The 24450-nt window shown below is 46.4% G+C and overlaps 1 protein-coding gene across 2 annotated transcripts in view; it reads right to left on the bottom strand.

The window, feature by feature from the left end:
* PATL1 (PAT1 homolog 1, processing body mRNA decay factor) overlaps nucleotides 1-24450 on the bottom strand; it is a 168989-nt gene that overhangs the window by 60428 nt on the left and 84111 nt on the right. For both annotated transcript variants that reach the window (XM_086953075.1, XM_086953077.1), the window contains 3 exons: nucleotides 22281-22498; nucleotides 5179-5265; nucleotides 1743-1923 (listed from right to left, as the gene is read on the bottom strand). In XM_086953075.1, the coding sequence (XP_086809201.1) occupies nucleotides 1743-1923; nucleotides 5179-5265; nucleotides 22281-22498 (486 nt within the window). The remainder of the gene's footprint in view (nucleotides 1-1742; nucleotides 1924-5178; nucleotides 5266-22280; nucleotides 22499-24450) is intronic.

Raw genomic sequence — 24450 nt, 5'->3', positions numbered from 1 at the left:
TGCAAAACTGAGTTTTACCTATGGGCTTTAATGTGCCCTAAACTCCATCATGAATTCGGATTCTTTCTAGCTTGAGCTCAGCACACACAAGCCCTCAGGTTACTCACGATTATTTAGGTTATATGCGTCCAAGATAATATCCTCTTAGAGGGGCGTTTTCTGTACTTTCGGAGATGTTTTCTACTTTCGCTAAGATGAGGGGATGAACATGTTTGGGAGCTCAAGGAGAAAGCGTGTGGACTCCTTTGCCTAGGAATACTAGCATGACGCCCGGCCAGCACTAGTAAGTTCCCTTGCTGTAGATGATGTCTTCTCGACAACTCCTTGTGCACTGCGATTATTATAAAACTGGGGTTTCTTGGCTCGGAGCCAGATTCCTCCTGAGTGATGGACGGAAGTGCTCAGTGATGCATTTCCCAGCTTGAGGAGTGTCTTGACCCCACAACTGTGATTTGGAATCTACCAGTCTTGTGTTGGCTAGCATGAAGATAATGCAGCCGGCGAGGTATTTTCTCCGATCATTGGTATTGAGAATTATGTCTAGATATCGAGTTATTTCTATATGTGTTTTTTGCCTGTGTGCTGAGTGACCAGCCTGTGAAGTATTTTTATTCATTGGTTCTTGTTCATTGGCATTATCTGGTGCATTCAGTGTATATATTTTATACACTTCCATTCTGTGTATGCATGCACTTTATATTGGAGTCTTTCGTTTAACAGTGCTTACTTCTTGTATTGGATTACTTGTATTAGACATAGCTTGTTTCTTGCATTGGACGTCCATTATTATATTTGCTCTCTTGCATTTAATTTAGGAGTATTCCTTTATTATAATCTGCTTATGTTTTGCTTCATTATTATTTGACTTGTAAATGCTAATTATTATTGGGTGTGTTTTACCATAATTATCTGCTTGGGTTTATCTCATGCATTTGAAGTTGTAATACATATATTTGCATGTTGTTTTCGTTTGACATCTGGGATAGTCTTTATTCTGATGTCTTATTTGGTGTGCTACAGGTTTGCTACATGCCTCTGCTAGGGAGTACTGAATTTCTTTTATTTGGGAGTTTAAAGCAAGACACATGGTAACCAATTCTTATGTTCCGACAACATATAGCTTCGCTACTCAGTCTCAGATCGCCTTTGGAAGCATGATGTTGCATTTATCCCACTACTTCAAGTCATGTCCTGAGCCCAAACATCAAAGACACAATGTGTGTGAGTTCGTGACGAGCATCTCCTTCCTATAGTCGCAGCATGCTTTATAACCTGTTTTTAGGAGGGGATATTGTTCTTTTGCACATTGGGTTAAGTTTGAAGTCATCAGAAGTCATCTGAAATTGGAAGCAGAGCTCCGGATCTGCATTAGAATAAACAAAGAAAGGAATGGACGTCAGCGCAAAGGGGTGGCGCATATAGCGGCTCTGCTCAGTCACTTCCAGGGCAGTACGGAGCCAACACAGAGCCTCGCTGCACCACCTAGAGCACTGTTGCAGAAAAGTCAGTGGATGCTGGGGGAGAATTCTAAGTTAAGCAATCTGTTGGTGGAAGTATCCATCAGAAAGGGACATTACCCATGGCGTACATTAGCAATATTATGGGGATTACAAGTCCCAGCCCACTCTTGGCTCCTGCTTTCACCTCCCTTTCAGTGATATTTTCTGTGAGCAGACCTCTTGTGACATAGACCAGAAATTACCACGTGGCTATGGAAAATTCCACCTCCTAGCTGCACCCACCTGGTAATAATAGTCGTCTAAGTATGGGTCAGTGCTCTGCAGCTGCATCATCTGGATCTTGGATACCCATAGTTTCTCTCGCTGCATCATGAGGTTGGCGTAAGGGTCCTTCCGTATCTGGTCCTGATAAGATCCACGGTGTCCCCTATCCCCTCCAGCTCCATTCAGGTTCCGGTGCTGACTGACCAGAGAGAAGATAATACTCACAATGTTACTACATTTAAATGCCCCTGAAACATACATGTAATGTCACATTCAATTCTAAAGCTCCTCTAGCGCTGAAACCTCAGCAGATTCTCCACAGAGTATCTCCCTACCATTCTGCCTGAGCCAGCAATCAGCGCAGGATTGTATTCATTTTTGATTATGGTTACGAATAAACGTGGGGCATTCATCACATCTACTTCCTTGGTAACCTAGGCTCCTAGGCATGTACAAGAGAAATGCATTTTCTCACTGTACCCGCACCTCGAAACAACAAGATCAAGTTCAACACAGATTGTTTGTGTGCAGAATGGAGTGCCTGCCCGTTAACTGTCATAAAGGAAATGTGACGCAGGCATTCACACATGTTTTGAAGTATACCATCCTAACCTGCTGTAATGTAGTCATACTATAATAGGCAACCTAAAATAATACTCCAAAATTAATCACATCACTTATTGTTTTTCAACTTCCTTGTTACAACTAGCAGAATTGTCAAGGATTGGGAGGATACATTTCATCCACCAAAAGAGAATATTGTGACCCCCCTCAGCCTTGAACCATTTTGTACATATTCCACATCACTAATATCCTCCAAAAAATGGCATACTCAGGCTCAATGGGCAAGCATGACAGCTCATTTCACAGACATCTCCGCAGAGATAACATGAAAGTGTTGTCAATTCTGGCAGAGGGTGACATTAGGGAACAAGCAAGTTCAGATCTTTTGAAATTAGTTAGCAAATAACATCTCTTACACACATCAGCAAATCAAGCATACACAACAGCATCAAGTGAGCTTGACGAACCATAGAATAAAGCAGTATATTTCAGTGCTAAGAAACAAGAGTATTTCTAATGTTTTAACGTGGATACTGCTATTGGGGCTGCTAAAGTTTGTTTACAAAGTTCTATCAGTAGTCAAATATTCATGGCCATAAGTAGTCTTTTCACCCTGGGTGTGTGGACTTTACTAGAGCCTTCTATTATTTTTTAAGGCCAGATTACCAGAAACAATTTGGTAGTACACATACTACATAAACCAGGCAAGCTTGGAGCAAAATTTTAATCTGACTTGCTATATAATCCTAAAGTGCTATATTAGGGATTAGTGTGGTAGAACAACCTTAGGCTTAACACAGAGTGTATTTGCAAATACACACAATGATCAATAAATGACACAAGACTCATGGAGGAGATCCACACCAATTAAAAAAATAGCAAGTATCTTTATATAGGTTTACGCATCAGAGAGAAAATGTACATGTAAGTACGTTTTTAAATATGAATTCTTTTCACTTTAAAAAGAGGATACTGGAAATTCTGAGTTCTGAAAGGTTATCCTATGGAAGGAAGAATAGGTTCTGCAAACATGTATAGTACAGCCACTTACAAGACAAATCTCTAGGAGTTAGGGTGAGTGGTGGGTAAGGTCCAGGTTCGCACCAACAGTACACCACCAAACGACAGACGGGTGCAGGGTGCAAAACAGCATTGTGAGCCCAATAGGTTTCTGGAAATCGGTCACTGCAGAAAGAGGCTGCAGTCTGACTGAAGACCTGTGGGGGTGAACCAACGGGGATGGGGAGGCTCAAGGTTTGCAAAGCCTGGGATCTAGGGACACCTGGGTCCTCTTCTCCATGGCCCGGGGATGACTGATGCAGAGGTGTCTGGCGCTCCGGTTTACGTACAGGGAGGTGTCGCAGTCGAGGGGGCCTGTGTGCAGAGGCTGCAGACGAGGGCATTAAGTCCAGAAGGGTGACACCACCATGAACTTGACGTCTGGATGGCTAGGGAACCTTGTTGATACAGATGGCCCACTTCAACTCATGCCGGAGGAGAAGGGTGCAGTGGTGGCTTGGTCTTTATTGAAGGCGGGCATTGTTCCAAAGGTCCTAACTGCAGGTTTCAACAATGGATGGAGACAGGCCGGCAGGCTTGGTACCAGGTCTACTACTTCTCTTGTTTGCTTTTGCGGCTCTTCGGTGTCCACTCTCTTCTTAGGTCATCATAGTCTGCTTCTATGGTGCCAGGGGTGCCCATAAATGCTGAAATAAGGGGTGTCAGGGGAGCATACGGTAGCGCTCCTGTATGACCACTTCCTGTGGGAAATGGGCTTAACCCTGTCCAAGAATTCCTAAGTATGCCATCACAAAGATGGCTGCTTCGTAAAAATTGTGACCACCTCACAGTAGCCATTCTTAGGGTTGGTATTAGCCTGGGAGTGGCACGCCTACGTGACTAGTTAATTTTCCCGTCTGTTCAGGTGCCAACGGGGGTCTGGACAAGGGGTGTGGCTTCCTTTACTGTTAGGGGAGCCAGCTTTGCATTCCAAAGTGGGCAGATTCTTTGAAGCTTGCCAGCCCAAGGAAGCTAATAATCAGGTCAAAATGTGGGAGGGGGTGTTGCATCCTCTTGCCATACATGCTTTTGTTCTGCCAAGCATGCCAGAGGTTGGTAGGTTTTCAGGGTGCACCTCTATTGTAGCCTCTGAGTGCATGCATTGGTAAATCCGACACCGACACCTGTGTGGGTTTACCAATACAAGATGTTTGATACCAAACATCCATATTTTCAGTTAAGCAATCATGTAGCTGGGGAACTTGTTAACATCAGTGTCCAGCACGTTTTAAAATGGCTTCCCTGGTCACTTGTACTGGCAGTAATAGGACTGAACAGCACAGGGGCACATCTGCTCATGCAGGCATGCCCTCAGATGTAATATTCAGAACCTTGCCTTCGGTCTGTCAGGCCTGATGTGGGGTGACTTGCAAATATTACATCCAGTGGTAGGGGACAGGACATACAGGGACGTGTGACATTTGATGTCTTAGGTTTTGTGTGCATCAAGACACGCATCCTGCAATGGCAGTCTTGCATGTGCTTGGTGAAGGGCCCCTTAGGGTGGAACAATTTGTGCTGCAGCCCTTAGGGACCCTCCTTAGGACCTCAGGCCCAATGTACCAGGGTACCATTTACTAGGGACTTACAGAGGGTGCAAAATATTTTGCCAATTTGAGGAACAATTGTGCAGTTTTGGGAAAGAGCTCTGGGCCAGGGGACCTGGCTAGCAGGAACCCAGTGCACTTTCCGTCCAAATCACATCATTTACCAGGCAAATAGTAGAGGTGAACATGTCGAAAAAATGGGAACTTGCATAAAATAACACACAACACAACACACACCACAACAGTGCTGCTAGGGATCTCTATCAATACGCATATTTACTCACTTTCGATACTCCTGCCTTTGGTTTAGGAGGCGTCGATGTTGAGGATGAAGATATGTTGTGTCCGGGCGGAACATTTGCGGCTGTGGTCTGTAGAAAAAAATGCAAACGTGTGAGAGGCAGCACTTCTGTAAAAGAGGACGATCACATGACTTTTCCAACATTTTTGGAGTCCTGCAGACAAAACCGGTGGGACAGCAAACTGCTTGGGAGCAGGAGCTACAGTTGCAGTTATATGGATATCAATGGAAGAACATAGTTACAGGGAAAGCTATTCATGATAGGCGTGCCAAAGGTAGAAAATCCCCATTTAAAATCTTACACAGAAAGGATTTAATGCAGATGCAACTAAACTCAATGGATACCACATGATTATGTTACAAATTACAAAGGCTGAGGGAATGGTGCTGGCATAGCCCAGTTAATGTGGCTGTGCCCAATTACTACAGAGATCTGTGACAATGTATTGGGGAGTTATCAAGGTCATCACAGGTATCCACCCAAATAGATAAGTGTCCAAAGACAATTCTATTAGGGAGCCTATTGGAGGGTGCCTACCCACCACACACGAGTAGGAGCAAGTTTATAGCAAATCTGCGCTTAAAAGAGAAACAATACTCTTTGATGTTGTGGGGATAAGCATTAGTACTACAGTGGCCTCCTGGTATATATTAAGATATGGTCCCTGCGGAACATTCATTGAAATCCAAGACTGGTTGGTAACTTGGGGCTAGAGACTTTAGGAAACTACACTGCCAAAAATGATTGTGCAACCTAAGTATTGTGGATAGAAATGTAGGAAGTTGGTTCTCTATATGGTGAACCAAAATGAGGTACACTGTGTAGAGAGTCCATGCAGCCCTTATTGGTTTACAGAGGCAAATATGATACACAAAATGCCCTCTTTTGTGGTAGTGTTGGTGAGCAGTTTAGGCTTATTAGAGGGTAAAGCTAAACATTTGTTGGACTCGCAAAGGCAATAGACGAGACATACACTCAAGAATAAGTCAGAGACCAATCTAAAAACGTAACTTGTATTTTTATATAAATGTGGATACCAAGAACTACGTTATCCAGTACGTACAGTTTTAAATATTGATTTTTTACTAGAAAGTAAAATGTGCACTTAAATGCCTTGGTATGCCCCCACTTTTTTCTGAACTGCTGATGTGCTTTGACTGAGTGTGCCCTGGGTTCCTGCCAACCCGGTACCCAGGGCCTGCGTTACTTCCCTAAAACTGTGTTGAAACTAAAACCCAATTGGCATCTCTGGCCACCTATCAGCCCCTAGTAAATGGTACCCTAGGTACCCAGGGCATGGTGACCAGAGAAGACCCCGGAGGACTGCAGCACTTACTGTGCCACCCTCAGGGGCCATGTACTCTGACACCCATACACTGCCTTTGCAGGCTGAGGGACTAAATAACAGAACTAAAACAGAGAGTCGACATGGTACACATCCCTGTGTGCCATGCCCACAGAACCCACTGCCCTGGCATACTTCAGTCACACCTCTAGCTGGGTGCCCTATGCCAGAGGTGCGGGCACAGGTGTATGACCCCTGTGCCCCTACAGTACCCAGGGCCATTCCTGGGCACTGTAAGTGCAGTGATGCCATTAAGAGTATATGGTGCTGGGAGGTTGTCATTACGAACTCCACAGCACAATCATGGCTACACTGAAGACTGACAAGTTTAGTACAAAACTTCTCAGCACATTAAACCCGCACTGATGCCAGTGTGGGAAGTAATGTAAAGTGCACCAGAGGGCATCTTGGAGATGCCCTTTGAAATCCTAACCTACAAACCACATCTGGGCTGAGTGGCTGCAGAGGCTGCCACACAGCAGACATGTTGCTGGACCCCTGGGTGGAGAGCGCCTGCTCTCCTGGGCCTGCAACAATGCACATCCTTGGCGAGGTGCTAGGTATCCTCCCCCAGGATGGGGAGGGGGAAGCTTCGAAGGTATGCCGCCTCTGTGAGCTTCTCCAGACCATTTGCTATACCCAGAAACTGGTTCCCACCAGTTCTGACCCAGACTCTAGCGGGAAGACTGGCGGGAAAAAGTACGTCAGGAAGGGGGGTGTGCCAGCCTGGGAAAACCCCACCCCTCAGGTGGGGGAGACGTGGTGAAGCACGACCCTGGGCTTCGGCCATCTTGAAGATTGAGAGCCCTGTCCAATCCCAGCTAGGCCCCCGCCCCCCTCCCACAGGAGAGGAGCAGGTTAGGGGGTGTACCCACCCCAGGGCAGGGACCTATTGGTCCCTGCCCTTGCCCTACCTGTACCGCCCCTAAATTCAGTATTTAGGGACTCCCTGAACCTTCCTTCCTCAGATCCCGATACCACAAGAAGAAAGAAGATCAAGAAGAAAAACCAGCTGCTAACAGGACGACAACAACTGACTTGGCCCCAGCCCTACCGGCCTGTCGATCCTGGAACCTGCTCCTGCCTAAATCCCGGCGACTCCTGCGGACAGGGACCTTGGGATACCCGGAGGACTTGCCTGCCTTGACCCTCTTAAAGACTGGGACTCCCATCAGCAGAGGCAGAGGCTCTGCTGCAATAACCCCCCTAGTGCCAGCCAGGAAGCTCCGGACCAGCCCACTCCGCACCTGCCCAGCCCAGCCCGTGCCCGAGTGATTCAAGACCACGAGGACTCCCCCCCCCCCCCCCCCCCCCCCGGCGACTGGGACCCGAAGTCCAGTGCCCAAAGACACTCCTCGACGAACCAGACGACACCTGCAGACTCAGAATATGGCCCCCCACCCAACCGTGACCAGCTGAAGGTAAGCTTTTGTGACACTCCAAGACACCCCTGCATCCTACAGCCCCCTGTTCCTCCCTTTGGGTACCTACCTGTGCTCCAAGATCCCAACTTACCTCTCGACGTGCTGGTCGCCCCTGGAGAGTCTCCACACCCGAGCCTGCAGCCTTTGTTCCCTTTTGAACTTTTCCATTGGATAACATTGAGCGCCCGACAGCTCAAAAGCACCCTGCACCCGGGCACAGCTGGCTGTGCCACCTTTGTCCTATCCTGCTTCCCCCTTTGCCCTGAGCAAGCCACCTGGAGCCCAGCTCCCAGAGCCACGTGGCCTGCTAGCCAGCAGCCACCAACCGGAGGCCCCTGTCCCCGATTGGATAACATTGGGCTTAACTACCTCTGCACCGTGACGCCCCTGAGGGTGAACCCACTTTAACTACCTGACCCTAGGGGACCCCTGAGTCTATGCCCAGAACCACAACTTCACCAGTCGAGGACTCACCAGGAAACCGGTAACTCACTTACCTGCCATTGAATAATATTGACTGGTTTGACTCGAAAAATCTTCTAAGTGTCTACTTTTGAAAACTTGAAATATTCCTATAAAATCATCCGACTTCCGAAATACTCACCTGTAATCAGGAGAGAAGCCAGTACTGTACCTTATAGCCCAATGCTGAAACGCAAAAGTAATCCCTAGCGGGTTTACTAGTAACTTGTATTTTCTCCATAGGAATCTATTGTCCGCTTTTCTATGAAATTTCTTCTAAGTGTCTACTTTTTTAGAAATATTCTTTAAAAATCATACGAAATACTGAAACGTAATTACCCACCTGTTTTGGGTTGAGACTCCAGTGCTGGACCTAGGAGACCAGTACTGGATTACAAAATCAACGAGATCGTACTTTACCTGCAACCTGAATTTTCTCCCGTTGGATAACATTGCCAGATTCCTGTTGAAAAGTTTTTAAGTGTGAACTTTTAAAATAGCTTTTTATTCCTGAAAAATCACTACAATACCTAAAACGTTTTTGCTAAACTGATTTCAGCTTAGACCCCAGGACTGAACTTAGGAGCCAGTACTGGGATTACCAAAGTAATCTACAAAGTAATCAACTGTATCTATATGAGGAAATCCATTGAGCTCAATGCTAAATTGTGTGTAGAATTGTGTTGCCTACTGACACCCCTGTACCTATTGTCTTTCAAAAGTTTATAGCCTTTCTGCAAAGTACTCATATGAGGCCTCTCATATTGAGAGCAGTATATTTTTGATGCCTGTTGGTTTTAAAAATAAAATAACTATATATTTTGATATAAAAACAATTGGCCTAGAGTTCAGTTTTTGCAGTGTGTGAAACCTTTTGCTGACAGAGTGTACAAGCAATGTTTTACAATGTCCTCTGGTACTGCCTTACTGCTCGACCAAGATACCACTTAGAGAGTAAGGTCACACCTGGCTATAACCTCTGTTATACCTCTGGGGTTTGTGGACTCTATACACACTGTACCTTATTCTGGTCCAGTATAGATAGAGCCACTTCCTCACCACGCAGAAATGCTTTCCTATGGGAAAAAGGCATATGTGGCATGCAGTTATTTACAGTCTGTTTCAAAGGGTCTCCTTCAGGACTTAAGGTTGTAGGGGCCAAGGTCCAAATTATCACTAGCAGTCACCTACGCTAGGACATCGGGGTGCAGAGGTGCTGGTGAGGTTGGTAGCTTTGCACGCTAAGCCGGTGGAAAGAAGGGCAGCCACCTAAAACCAGGCGGCTTAGGGGGACAAGTCCAAGAGCTACCAAATGGGTGCTGAGATCGCAAGGTTCCTGGGAGCAAGGGGGCACATTTGGTTTTCTGGTACGTGGCCTGGGATGCTCAGGTGGAGTGTAGATAGGTCGGCAGAGCTCTGTGTATCCAAGGCACTCATCGTTTTCGGCTGAGTGTACAGAAATCAAGACAGCTAGGCCACTCTGGAAGTCTTTCACTGCTGTGCCGACGTCCCTCGATGGCTGCTTGGTCTTGGTGCTATTAACAGCCCTTGGGTGCTGCAAAGTGTCTAGTACCCCGGGTATTGGTGCTGTGTGGCTCCGGTCGGTCCTGGTGTCTTCATTTGGTGGGGGGACAGATCTGACCTTCTGGAACACAGGTACCTCTTTCTGGGTGGCTGCTGCATCGGGCTGGCCGGGGAGTGGCAACACAGTAAACCTGATTCTGCTTCTTAGGTGCCTGCAGATGAGTAGCTCCTCCACTTGAAGGGAGATTGCTGGCAATATGTGAAGGGCCGGAAGTCTACTGGGTTATTGGCAGATGTACAGATGCAGGACGAGTCACTTGGTCACAATTGTCGAGACTGGTGCAGGCAGGGTTTGGTGCCAAAAGTCTACAGCAGTCATGAGTTCTTGTTTTCTTTTTGGTCTTCTTCTTCTGGATCCGTCTAATCAGAGTTCCTGGCATCAGGGGGGCTACTTACATACTCCATTTTGGGGTGTTAAGTAGAGTGACAGGTAGTAGCCAATGGGCAACTTGCCTTTAGGATGACTACACCCCCAGTATGACCACTTCCTATCCAACGTGGGCATAACAGTAAGACTTATTTAATTAAAATCCAATATGGTGGAATTCTAGTTTTTGTGTTTATATCAGGAAGCCCACCTTAGGGGTAGAACTAGCCTGACTGGAAGCACACCTCATGACAACCTAATTTTCCCACCTATCCTGGTGCCAAATGGGTCTCAAGGCAAGGGGTGGCATCTCCCAAGTCTGGGGGTAACCAGGTCTCATTTCAAAGGCGGAAGAGGCCTTTGAGCCTCCTGCCTGGATATGCTGCTCACTAAGCCATCCTTCTTGAAGAGGGTGACAACACCTCCGTCCAGAGCAGGCGTTGTTTCTGTCCTCAGAGAGCATAGGCTCTCACCTGAAGGGGGGAGAAACCTGTCTGTGGTGGCAGGCTGGTCTACACCAGTGCACTGGTACACAAGAGGCTGGTAGGTTTTCAGGGGGCAACTCTAAGGAGCACTCTGGGTGCATGCATTAGTAAACCCATCACTAGAACAAAAAAGTGCTAATTAATACGAGATGTTTGACACTAAAGATCTTTAGTTTCAGTGAAGCCATCAAGTAGCTGGGGAACTCTTAATCACCAGGGCCCAGTACATACACTTAAGGTGGCTTCCCTGTTTACTGGCAATGTCAAAGAATCAACATGGACATCAGAGTAATTTAATGTAATTTAATTTAATTTAATGCACCCTGCCTTTGGGATGCAAGGCCTGCAGTAGGAGTGACTTCTCTATTATACATTCAGTGTCGGCAAGAATGGCACACAGAAGATGTGTATGTTGTGTCTTCACTTTTCTCTGCACCACAACAAGCAGCCTGCAATGGCAGTTTTGCTTAAGTGTGTGGAGGGGTCCCTTAGGAAGGCACAATACATGATGCAGCCCTTATGGACCCTCTTTAGCTTTCCTAACACTTGGGACCTGGATAGCAAGAACGTAGTGTGTTTCTGTCCAAATTGCATCAAATGCCAGGCAAAAGTGGGGGTGATATGACAAAAAGGGGCACTTACCTACAAGAGAGTGCCAATTCAATTAGGTAAAAGGTGGCAGCACGGATGGGCCTGGAAGTGCAACACTTTATAGAAGTAAGGCAATTAACTGCTTCAATACAATACCTTTATTACCATCCCTCTGCAGATAGCTCTAATCTTGCAATGCAATTACAGGCATCAACTGATTTTACTACAATCCTTATGAAGACAGGTCCAAAGTTGTATTTTTTTTCAATAACTATACCAATATTTCTGAGCTTATCTTTATTATATAACCTACTATGAAGATGTTCCCCAACAATTGTCCTATATTCCAAGCCATATGCATTAGACACTTCACTAATGCATTCTTTGAAAACAGGAACCAATCCGAAACCAGGCAGAAGAAAAATCAATTTTTTCTATTTCTACAGGAGTAAATCATGTACAAAAACAAAAAAGGAAAGTGTCAGACAGCTCCTCTATTAGTATTGTAGACCAGCTGAGAGGAAGGACAAGAAGAATATATATCCCAACTCTCAGATATTATGGGCAAAAATATTTTACCCTCTTTCCACTTTTTCTTCCTGAAAAGTCCAATTTCATCACAAGTTAAATTGACGAGTATGACCGGGAGGATCAGTTCTATAGAAAAGACATCACCAAAATCTCCACCAGTTTACTAACCCATGTAGAACTGCAGATCAGAGCATACACAGCCATGAGGAAGATTTAACACATTAATGTCACAATATGCAACTACGGAGGAGTTTGATTCTAGCATGAAATCTTCATTCTGTGGCAGTTGGAGCCTCCTAGAACAGTTAACTCTGTGTAGGAAACCGACTCTGTATATACTATACCAAAGTGAGGTATAGTGTGCACAATTTATGGTAGTGTGGTCGAGCAGTAAGGCTTTATCAGAGGACAGTGTTAAGCATTTGTTCTGGAGGTCGCTGGCTGCAGGACAAGATGATTTCTGGAGCAGGATCTCTGGAATCTGCAGATGGGCTGGTAGGCCTGGGGCCAAGTCAGTTGTTCACTGCAGTCTCCTCTGCTGGGCATCTGCTTTCATCCTTTTTCTTCTTCAGTTTCCAGAGTCCAGTGGAACCCCAAAGGAAGGCAGGGGTGAAGTTAGATAGCACCTCACTCTCTATTTGTGGTCGAGCAGTAAGGCGGTATCAGAGGACAGTGTTAAGCATATGTTGTACACACTCAGTCAGCAAATTAATTCACACACTCAAAGACAACTTCAGACAAATGGTTTTTGTGTGAAAATATTCTTTTAGCTATTTTATTTCCTAGAACCAGGCAAGCCTGGCACTGGTAAGCAATAAATACTTTACAGTAGTAATGCAGTTTGTAAACAGTTTGAATTGTAATTGTATATGCACTTTGTTTTGACTTTCAGTATGGTTTCAGAGAAATGCAATACTTTGTAAATTAAGTACACAGACAAGAATGTTTTTTTCAGTAGAATGCCAGGTAAGTTACTTTTTTTTTTTCTTACTCAGAGTAGTATACCTGGATACTACTCTGGGACATTTCCTACAAACAGTTGAGTTAAATCGTTTTTGTTAAATAGTACTATTTTAAAGAATTTCTTTAGGGTTTCAAACTCCACACCTACAAACTTTTCAAAGAAAATGAAAAAAAATAACAGTCAATGTTATCCTATGGAGGAAAATAGTGTTATCGGTTTTAAGGTAAGTATTCAGTAGTGGGAGTTGAGGTTCAGGGGGTAGACTCAGGGTCAGGGATGCACTTTTGTTACACCTTCAGCGGGACCAGGGAAGGCGGGTGCAGAGTGCTGAGGCCCAATGTTATCCAATGGGAAATAGGGGTCTCCGGTTGGTGGCTGCTGGTGAACATGCCACAAGGTTGTGGGAGCCAAGCTCCTAGTGTTCGGCTCAGGGCAAAGGGGGATCCGTTTTAACACACAACGTGCACCCGCATCGGCGGCTGGGTGCAGGGTGCAGTTTTTTTTGTGAAAATCTTTTTATTGTAAGAACAGGCTCCATAAAATCGCACATTAGTCAGCATCAGTAATTCATTGATACATAGAAGACAACACAATATATATAGATATCTTGTTGACAATTTGACCCGCATACAAAGATCAAGCCCCTGGTAGGCACCCCACCGCTAGCAGTTGATACTCCTAATCTATCGACATGAGGAATGTCAGCCGACCAACATTATGGTCAGCCCACTCCCCATGTCCCACCCATATCCGCTCCCCACCTACATCAAACTGTCACGAAGCTGGACGGAGGCACTCTACCCGTGGAATCACCACCTTCAGCATGATGGACCAGACGCTGCCTGGGTATCCACTGATTCCCCCCTATACGGCCGCCACGCCGCCCAATTTTTCTCCCATTTCTTGGGGCACCTACTACTTTTGAATATAACTCTCTCAGCTCTCTGGCACCAATCTAGGTCCCGTTTCCAGTCCTCCACTGTTGGCAAGACCTCGCTCCCCCATAGCCTCGCTATATTCCTCTTTGCGACCATACTTGCTAGTGCCAGCCAAATCTTGTCCCACTTCGGCCAAGTGGTATCTCTCGTGACCCCCAGGATATGCCATCTAGCTTCTAGTGGGACCTCCGCGCCCACCACCTCCGCCATGATGTCGGACAGTCTAGACCAGTAAGCCCGGACCCTGGTGCAATCCCACAAGATGTGGAAAAACGTGCCCACTTCCCAACACCCTCTCAAGCAAAATTGCAAATCCACATAGCCTATTCGGTACTGTGTCGTGCGTGGGGTGTAAGAGTGATGTAGAATGCGGAGTTGAACAAGACTGAATCTAGCTCGAATCGCCACCTCCCATGGGCTTTGCAATACCTCCCTCCAGTCATCGTCCTCCAACAGCCCTACATCGGATTCCCATCTTTCCCTTAGAGGTCCCAAGGGGTCAGTCAGGTTATTAATTAGTTTCCTATACAAGGGAGAAGGCTTTGTCTTTCATTTGGGGGCATCCTGAACCTTCCTTCAGCAGATCCAGATTCCGAAATAAGAAAGAAGAACAATCAACAAGACCACCTGCTGTGCAGCTGCTAAAAAGAGGAAGACACCAACTGATTTGGCCCTAGCCCTACAGGCCTGTCGACCCTCGAACCTGCTCCTGCTAAACCCCAGCGTCTCCAGTGGTCAGCAACCTCAAAAACCCTGGAGGACCCGACTGGTTTGTGACTGACTACCTGGGTCTGCTCAAAGCAAGTAACAAGCCCTGGCATCAACACAGAACCGCGAACCCTGCACACTCTGCACCCGCCAAGCCTGGCCTGTGCTGGAGTGAATCAACACCACAAGGACGCCCCCCTCCCCTCACCCTCCCTGGCGATTGTGACCCGAAGTCCAGTGCCCAAGGACTCTCCTCGACGACCCTGACAACGCCTTCAGCCTCAGAACCAGGGACCCCCTACCGCGACCAGCTGAGGGTAAGATTTCCCGATGCCAAAACACACCCCTGCACCCGGCGCCCCACGGCCTCCTGTGCCCAACTCATGGGTGTCCACCCCTCCTCCAGCTTCCCAACTTACCTCTCAAAGTGGTGATCTCACCTTAAGAATCTTTGTCCCCGAGCCTGCAGTCTTTGTTCAATTTCCAGCTTTCCCATTGAATAACCCTGAGCGCCCGACGGCTCAAAAGCACCTTGCACCCAGCAGCCCGAGTGCCCCTGGGAGTGCAACTTCTATCCTATCTCACTTCCCCACTTGCCCAGAGTAAGTGGCCAGGAGCCCAGCTCCCACTGCCGCGTGGCCTGCCATCCAGCAGCCACCAACCAGGGCCCCCTGCCTTCCACAGGATAACATTGGGCCTAACTCACTCTGCACCTGGCTGCCCCTGTGCCGCTGAGGGTGTAATAACTGTACTTACCTGACCCTGGGAGACCCTTGAGTCTATGCCCAGAACCTGCACTCATTTTTCTTCCATAGGGTAACATTGACTGGTTTCACTTGGAAATTCTTCGAAGTGTGGAGTTTTGAAACTTTAAAATATTCATCCAAAATCAGCTGAACAACGAATTCCAATTTACTCACCTGTTATTAGGAGACAACACAGTGCTGCATCTTTGTGGAGGTTTGAAAATTAAAATTATTAGTCTAAAATTAGCCGAAATACGAAAACGAAAATACCCACCTGTTATCAGGAGAGATCCCAGGGCTGAATCTAGGTGCCAGCACTGACCCTGAAGAGTAATTACAACTGTACGTACCGCTAACTCAATGTTCTCCCATAGGAAACCAATGACTCGTTTTCTGTGAAATTTCTTCTAAGTGTCGATTTTTGCAAACTACAAATATTCTTTAAAAATCGTACCAACTATAAAACCGCAATTACTTACCTGTTTTAGATAGATGTCCCAGTGCTGAACCTAGGAGCCCAGCACTGGATTACAAAAGTAACGAGAACATACTTTTCCTGCAATTTGAATTTCCTTCCATAGGATAACATTGCCTGGTTTTTGATGAAAAAGTTTGTGTCGATTTTGCAAACTTCCAAATATTCGTTAAAAATCGCCTGTACAACAAAAACACAATCTTTCAACTGTTTACAGATGGTGCACCAATGCTGGATCTAGGATCCATCCCAGAGTTAGAAAGAGTAACCATAAATCCCACTTACCTGCTAAGTAAATTTCTTCCATAGGAAATCAATGACTGTTTTTCTATGAAATTTCTTCTAAATGTCAACGTTTAAAATACCAAAATATTGCTTAAAAATCTCTACTGTGACTTACTCGATTTTGCTCAACTGTTTACAGTTCATGTCCCAGGACTGAATCTAGGATCCAGTCCTGCAGTTAGAAAAGTAATCCTAGAAGTAATCTATTGCCTACTTTTAGAAATTCCCATTGAACTCAATGTAATATTGTGTTTGAAATAGTGTTGACAACTGTAACTGTCCTATTCCAAAGTCTATGGTCTATTGAAAGTATTTATCTAAAAGTAACTCAATCTGAGAGAGTATATTTTGATACCCATTGTTGGTTCTAAAATAAAACCAGTATATATTTTTCATACAGACTATTGGCCTAGAGTTCAGTTCTTGTGTGGGACACCATTTGCTGACTGAGTGTGTACAACAAACGACTGTACCTATTTGGGAACAGTATATACAAAGACACTTTCTTACAATGCTCCTCTGCCCTCACCACTGGTATAGGGCACCCAGTTAGAATGGTGACTAATCTATGCCAGGGCAGTGGGTTGTAGGCATGAAACACAGGGATGTGGGCCATGTCGACTCTTAACTTTGCCTTTGCAGGCTGCGTGTTTTGGTGCAGAACAGTGCGTGTGTAAAGGTACAGGGCCTATAGGGGAGGCAAAATAAGTGCTGCAGCCCTTATGGTCTTCCCTGGTCACAGTGCCCTGGGTACCTATGGTACCATTTACCAGGGGCTGACCTGTGGCCAGAGATCCCAATTGGGTTAGTTTTGGGGAAAGAACACAGGACCTGGGAACCTGACTGGCAGGGACCCAGGGCATATCAAGTCAAAGTGCATCAGTAGGTTACTACAAGAGAAACCCACTTTCCTACACAAGCCCCCACCCCCCAGCCCTAAGGCCAGGAGAGTCAGCTACAGCTGAGAGTCTTCCTAGTCTTTCAGGGGAACATAGAGGAAGTGGTTTGAAAGTTGCAGGGCCTACTCTGCCTTACATCCTTCTGTCCAGGTCAGTCCCTCTGGGGAGCTGGCCTACCTCAACAGTTTCAGGACCTAATTCCCAATGCTCTTTTCCTAGCTCTTTACCCCATCTTTTTAGCTTGGGTTCAGAGCCGCCTTGCTCCGTAAATTCTAACTTAGCTAGGGCACAGCCGAGCTTATCCACAGAGGTCACCCACAGCTTGAAAACCCCACCATGACCAATAGGGTCAAGGGGCCTAACTTGCTATTTGGCAAGGGGCTAGGCCACCATGCCAAGGACAGTGCTGCCATGAAGGCTAACACCCAGCAGAGGCTACTGACAGTTGTCGGAGCCCAGCACTAGTAGGTGAAGTAGCTAACTTCAGGCTTCTTTGGGTGTGGGTGGCCTGCCTGCTTGGGGGGGGGGGGAGGGGGTGGGGGATGGTCACTACACTTGGTAGCGAACACCCTCTGTCCAGCCAGCTGAGGAGCCACCAATTCAGCCTGGACAGTTGCTTGTGTAGTCCGGTCTTTTTGTTGGCTGGTGGGTAATTCACCAGTGGCAAATTTGGAGTTCTGCCTTACTGGGATAGAATCTCCCTAGCCCACTTGAACTGTGGCTAATAGTTGCCCACCTTTCCTACACTGTTTGTTCTTTTTCTTTTGGGGCTTAGCTGCACTAACTGCAGGTTGCGCCCTCCCAGGTTTCTTGGGAGAGGTCTGGCATTGGACCAGTACCTTTCTTACCAGGGTCACTCCCCTGCTTCGCCGGCACCTAAAGCGCAACTGACCGGTCTGCTGCTACTGAGCTCATGCAGACTTCAAAGATTTCCTCAACACAGGAGGTGAGTTCCTGAAGGCCAGTATCCCTCGTGGGGCTGCGTAACCCGAACCCCTGTGCACCGTGTCCATTTGTAAGTGCATATGCTTGTTGGCGATTCCCGAGCTTGTGCATTGGACTCTGTAGTCCTGACCCTGAGCAGTATTAGCACCGAAGAACTCTGGCCTCCTCGCACCGTGTGCTCCGTGTGCAGGTGCTTTGCAATCTTGCTTGAGGTCCCCTCGCGACTCCTGGTCATTCGGCCTGCTGGTCTTCCTGATGGTCATATTGATTGTTCTTGGGTTTTCCTGGTTGCTCTAGACATGCCCTGACTCTCCATATCTTGGAGAGTCCCCTGGACTTTGTTGGTCCACACCGTAACCTGTTCGTCCATCCTGCGCGGGTTGCTGTTGCCAAGTCTTGTTGGTGCTCCTGCCGGACACAACCCCCGCAGAACTCAACATCCTTCGTGGGACAGCTCACCTCCGTCCTCGACGCCTCTGGGATCTAGTGGCTGCAGTGTCAAGTATTCCTTCTTCGAACCTGAAGCACCTGACATTTGTGGACATTCGTCTACCGAGCCCCTGGTCACTCTGTAGTGACCCAGACTCGGTCCCCAGAACTCAACATCCTTCGTGGGACAGCTCACCTCCGTCCTCGACGCCTCTGGGACCTAGTGGCTGCAGTGTCAAGTATTCCTTCTTCGAACCTGAAGCACCTGACATTTGTGGACATTCGTCTACCGAGCCCCTGGTCACTCTGTAGTGACCCAGACTCGGTCCCCTCTGCTTTCAGGATCCTTCCATCCAGAATCCAGGCTTGGATCGTACCGGACCCTTTTCACCTTCACGGCAGCAGTACTTCTTCTCTTCCTTCCATAGAGAACGACAGAGGTTTACGACACCACTTCAGACCTATTCACCAGGCTCCACTGGGGTAGGTAACTCTGGTACGACAGTATCCACGGATGGGGTGGCTCTCTAAACTCTCAAGTTCCGAAGGGTTTGCTCGAAGTGCTCCTAGAAGAGTCCTTAAACTTTAACTATGCAACAGGAACTTCCCTATAGAATTGTACAGAGCCCACAGTGGTGTTCCCACACTGCACCCGGCCTCCATGGGGTCCCTATCTACTCACCTTGGGTGGTTACTTGGAGTCCCAGCGATTCTAGGTGCTCTAGACCATATCTTGATCTCAGTTGCGATTGTTATACCACTATTTTAGTATATGGTTCGGTCTCCCCCTGGAGCCCGCTGTGTATTGTGCACCTTACAACTGTTCTATTGATTCAACGTTGTGTGCTTTGTGTTCTATCCTCGTGTAGAGGACAGTGGAATAAATACATATTTTTATATAACTACTGTGTGGTTCTCCTTCATTTAGTTATTTAGGATGTGATATTCTGGTAAAACCAGCTGCTTTACATTCCTTCAATATTAAGTCTGAAGGCTGCTCTCCATAGCTACCACTAGGATATCTTTCAATAAGGTTATCTTTGACCTCATACATCATAAGGGTCGTGTAGATTGGTAAAAGGTGCCCACTTTAATTGGTGGACAGCATATACCAAGCCACATTCTCACACACACAGCAAGACGACTTCTGGTGTAGGTTTGGACACTGGGGAAGTCCCAAGAAGTGCATGTCGGTTTTAGCGGTGGTAGTATTCGGAATGAATACAAACATGCCTTGGCGCTTGCTACAGGCTCCGGTACCCCAGGTATTGGTGTAGGGCGCCTCATGGCATCTCCAAACTTGGTGGGGAGACGAAGCTGACCTCCTGGAGCATAGTAACTTGTACCGAACGTCGCGGCCGGTGCCTGAAGCAACCGACTCCTTCACTTCAAGGGAGATACCAGCTTGTTGACGAATTGCTGGTAGCCTTCCGAGGCTTTGGAAGATGCACAGCTGCAGGAAGAGTCGGGTCTGGGCGATCGTTTGGACAGGAGCAGGCTCGCAAGGTTTGTCACCAAAGTCCACAGCTAGTAGTCTGTTCTTGCGTTCTTCAGCTCTTCCTGGTACTTCCTTTGGAGTCAGCGGAATCAAAGTTCTTAGTGTCCGGGGACCACCTAAATACTGACTTTAGGGCTTTTAAGGGGAGTGAAGGGTAGTAGCCAATGTGCTACTTACCCTTGGGGTCACTACACCCCCTATAGGACCACTTCCTGTGGGAAATGGGCAGAACCCACTCCCAGAGTTCCTAATTCCACCAAAAACAAGACAGTGGAATCCTTCAGTGGAGCACATAATGAAGCCCTCCTTAGGGGTGTGATTGGCGTGGTAGTGTAACACGCCTACTTGAATAGCTAATTTCCCGCCTGTCCTGCTAAAAAATGGGCCTCAGGGCAGGGGGCAGCATCTTCCAGGCCTGGGGAAAGCCGGGATTGCATTTAAAAGGCAGAAGCTGGTTTTTAAGTCCCTAGTCTTGATATGCTAAATCACTAGCTATACTGCTGGAGGACACCTTATTATTTCCAGCGTCAGAGAGCGTTGGCTCTCTCCTGCATGGGGTCAGAAACATGCCTGAGGTGGCAGACTGGATGAAAAACAAGTCAGCCAGCACACTTAGAGGCCGCTAGGTTTTCAGGGGGCACCTTGGTGCATGTTTTAACAAATTCACTGCTGGCATTAGTATGGATTTATTAAGACAAGGTGCTTGATAATAAAAAACACCATTGGATTCAATACAGCCATCATGTTTACTGGGGAATTCGTAAAGACCAGTGCCCAGTACATATACTTAAGATGGCTTCCCTGTTCACGTGTACTATCTAGTAGCTGCACTAGACAGCACAGGGGTATATCGGCTCATGGAGCTATGTCCTGACATGGAATATAATGCACCCTGCCTTAGGGCTAAAAGGCCTGCTATAGGGTTAACTTACATATATTGCATGCAGTGTCTGTGGGTATGGCACAAGTCGTGTTTTCACTACTGTTTGATCATTTAATTTCACACAGGAGTATGGTGGTGGGTCCTTAGGGTGGCACAATACATGCTGGAGCCCTTAGGGTCTCATCATTACCCATGCCCTAGGCACCATGTATTAGGGGTTTACAGAAATGCTAAAGGTGTTGCCATTTGGGGTACAATTTAACAGTTACCTTGTTCTAGGTAAAGATCACTGGCATTGGGGACCTGGTTAGTAGGAAACCAGTGCAGTCAAAACTGCATCATATGCCAGGCAAAAAGTTGGGGTGCCCATGTTAAAAAGGGGTGCTTTCCTACAGCGAGTACTTGAGCATTTTACTGTACCGGGCCTCACAAAGTGTTTTCCATACTGCTCGTGAGGCCTAATGCACATTTCTGGGTAGCCTGTTGCATTATTGATTCAGCGTGACATACTAAGTAGAAACAAGCTGGACAAAAGGTTAAAACTGGGTTTAGGGCACCCTAAGGCAAAAAAGAAAGATGAGCTGAGGAAGATGGAGAGCCAGAGCAGGCAGTAAGGTGGTTAAAAAGAAGAATAGTTTGTCTTTAAGATCTCCAAGCATGTTTAGGACTCCTGGAAAATCAGTCCTAAACAGTCTCCATTCCCATTTTCACAATTTTCGTAGAATTTTGTTTAAGGAGGGCACAGAGAATGGTCAGAACACTGAATGGAAAACAGGTTTATGCCACTCCAAGAATATAGTATTTTTCTCCCTGAAGCATGCCATTTGCGCTTGTGAAAAGAACTAGGCCTCAAAACAGTCTATAACAAAACAAAAAGAAAGCAGGTGTGGTGGAGTTTGAAAGCTGATAAGCAGGCGGCAATAAAGAAATCAACAAAAAGACAAACAATGCACAGTATTTTTTTGATTTTTTCAAATAAAGTACAAAGGGGGTAGACCTAAAATACTGCAGTTGATGTTTGGCATCTTGAAACATTAAGTTGCAAAGCTTGGATGTTTAATTTAACAAAGCCATGCTGAAGTCCACTTAACAACAAAAAAAATAAAGCGGAAAACACCACAAGAGTGCCCCAAGAATCAGAAAAGAAAGGATGCAGCCATTATTGACCACAACAGCGGTTGTGTTTTAAACCAGACAATGAATCCATATATAAGACCATCACTAGAAGGCCATTCTTACTATGACTAGTTATAGGGAACACTTAGCTATTTGGTAAATACTTTTTCCACTATCAGTACCATTAGCATATTTATGGCTAATCATGTGGATGCACAAAGCACTCAGTCTTATGTACGATATCAAACCTGTCCTTTAAAGTCATTTATGTTTTGAAGAGTAGGCGGACTCCTTCCTTTACAAATTTCCATCCTACAGAGGAGCACAGTGCTCTTGTGTAGATCAATGAACAGTCATTGAGAGGATATCCCTGCAAAGTGGCAGTTTGTGATCAGTGTGCCAGAAGTACCTCAAGTTCTGTAGGTGAGATGGGGGAGGGGCCAATGGAGCTGGTGGAGGGGGAGCACCAAAGAAAGCCCGAAATCCAGGGGCTGGTCCCATCATCTGCCCAACTCTGGACTGCAGAAGCTTAGGGTTGACAGAGGCAAGGGGTGTGCCCATCAGTCCTGAAACACGGGCATATTGGCTAGGAGACATTCGTTCAGCTGCTGCAACTGCTGCCTGTTGCTGGAAAAGATGCAAAGGAAACAAGTGAGAAAAACAAAGCTTCAATAGGTCAACAGAAAAGGAGCAAAAGAACATAAAATGGAGTTAAGGAAAAGGTGGGGCAGAAATAAAACAAGCATTTACAATGCAATAGGCCTCGCATTAGGAAAGTTTGAGCTACTGGTATTGTAAATGACACATTTTTTAGTTATGTTTTGTTTTTGAAAACAGCTAAATTAATAGCTTTGTCACTTACAATGCCAATAGTTATAACTTTCGCAAATGTGACACCTATAGCATTTGTAATGCAATATGTGTTGTATTTACGTGACTTACATGTATTGATATTACGAATAACAATGGCGTTTAATTTTTTTTCAATAATTAATACTTAAAAAGTTATTGTCATTTATAACTGCAATAGCTTAAAGTTTTGTAAAAAATGTTTGTGAAGATTATGTTCAGTGTATTTTATTGTGACGAAAATCCAAGAACAGAAGTGAAATATTAACATCTTTTTGTTACATTTGTAATAAAGATTGAAACATTGAGAGAACATATTTGAACCAGGTGTTGTTGAATGGTTGCACAGATTGATGCTGTGGTGGCGCTGAGTGATGTGATGGCGAACGAGTGATGCGGTGGCGTTCAGTGATACTGAGGTAGCGCATAATGATGTTGTGGTGCCCCTGAGTGATGCTGTGGTGGTGCGGAGTGATGCTGTATACTATGCTATGTTTTGCTATCCTAGGTTTGTTTTGTTATGCTAGGCTGTGTTTTGCTATGCAATGCTTTGTTATGCTATGCTATGTTTTGTTATGCTATGCTTTGTTATGCTATGCTATGTTTTGTTGTGTTTTATTATGCTATGCTTTGTTTTGCTATGCTGTTTTGTTATGCTATGTTATGTTATGCTCGGCTATGTTTTGCTATCCTATGCTTTGTTATGCTATGCTGTTTAGTTTTGCTATCCTGCTTTGTTTTGTTACGCTATGCTATGTTTTGTTGTGTTTTGTTAGGCTATGCTATTTTTTGCTATGCTTTGCAGTGCTATGTTTTGTTATGTTCTGCTATGTTTTGTTCTGCTATGTTTTGTTATGCTAGGTTTTGTTATACTATGCTATGTTTTGTTCTGCTATGCTATGTTGTACTTTGTTATGCTGTTTTGTTATGCTATGCTATGCTTTGTTGTGTTTTGCTATGCTATGCTTTGTTGTGTTTTGCTATGCTATGTTTTGCTATCCTATGCTTTGTTTTGCTATGTTTTGCCATCCTATACTTTTTTTGTTATGTTATGCTATGTTTTGTTATGCTATGCTGGTGAGTGGGTGTGTGAGTGGGTGGGTGTGTGAGTGGGTGAGTGGGTGTGTGAGTGGGTGTGTGAGTGGGTGTGTGAGTGGGTGTGTGAGTGGGTGTGTGAGTGGGTGTGTGAGTGGGTGTGTGAGTGGGTGTGTGAGTGGGTGTGTGAGTGGGTGTGTGAGTGTGTGAGTGGGTGTGTGAGTGGGTGTGTGAGTGGGTGTGTGAGTGGGTGTGTGAGTGGGTGTGTGAGGGTGAAGGTGACGGGGTGAGGGTGACGGGGGAGAAGGTGACGGGGGAGAGGGTGACGGGGGAGAGGGTGACGGAGGAGAGGGTGACGGGGGAGAGGGTGACGGGGGAGAGGGTGACGGGGGAGAGGGTGACGGGGGAGAGGGTGACGGGGGAGAGGGTGACGGGGGAGAGGGTGACGGGGGAGAGGGTGAATGAGGGTGAGTGAGGGTGTGTGAGGGTGAGGGGGTGGGTGAGGGGGTGTGTGAGGGTGAGTGAGGGTGAGTGAGGGTGAGTGAGGGTAAGGGGGTGGGTGAGGGAGTGTGTGAGGGTGAGGGTGTGTGAGGGTGGGTGAGGGGGTGTGTGAGGGGGTGCGAGGGTGAGGGTGGGTGAGGGGGTGTGTAAGGGTGTGAGGGTGAGGGGGTTGAGGGGATGTGAAGGTGTGTGAG

Source organism: Lissotriton vulgaris, chromosome 1_2 (genome assembly GCF_964263255.1).
Source record: "Lissotriton vulgaris chromosome 1_2, aLisVul1.2, whole genome shotgun sequence".
Taxonomy (NCBI): Eukaryota; Metazoa; Chordata; class Amphibia; order Caudata; family Salamandridae; genus Lissotriton; species Lissotriton vulgaris.
This window is presented reverse-complemented; position numbering and strand designations above follow the sequence as displayed.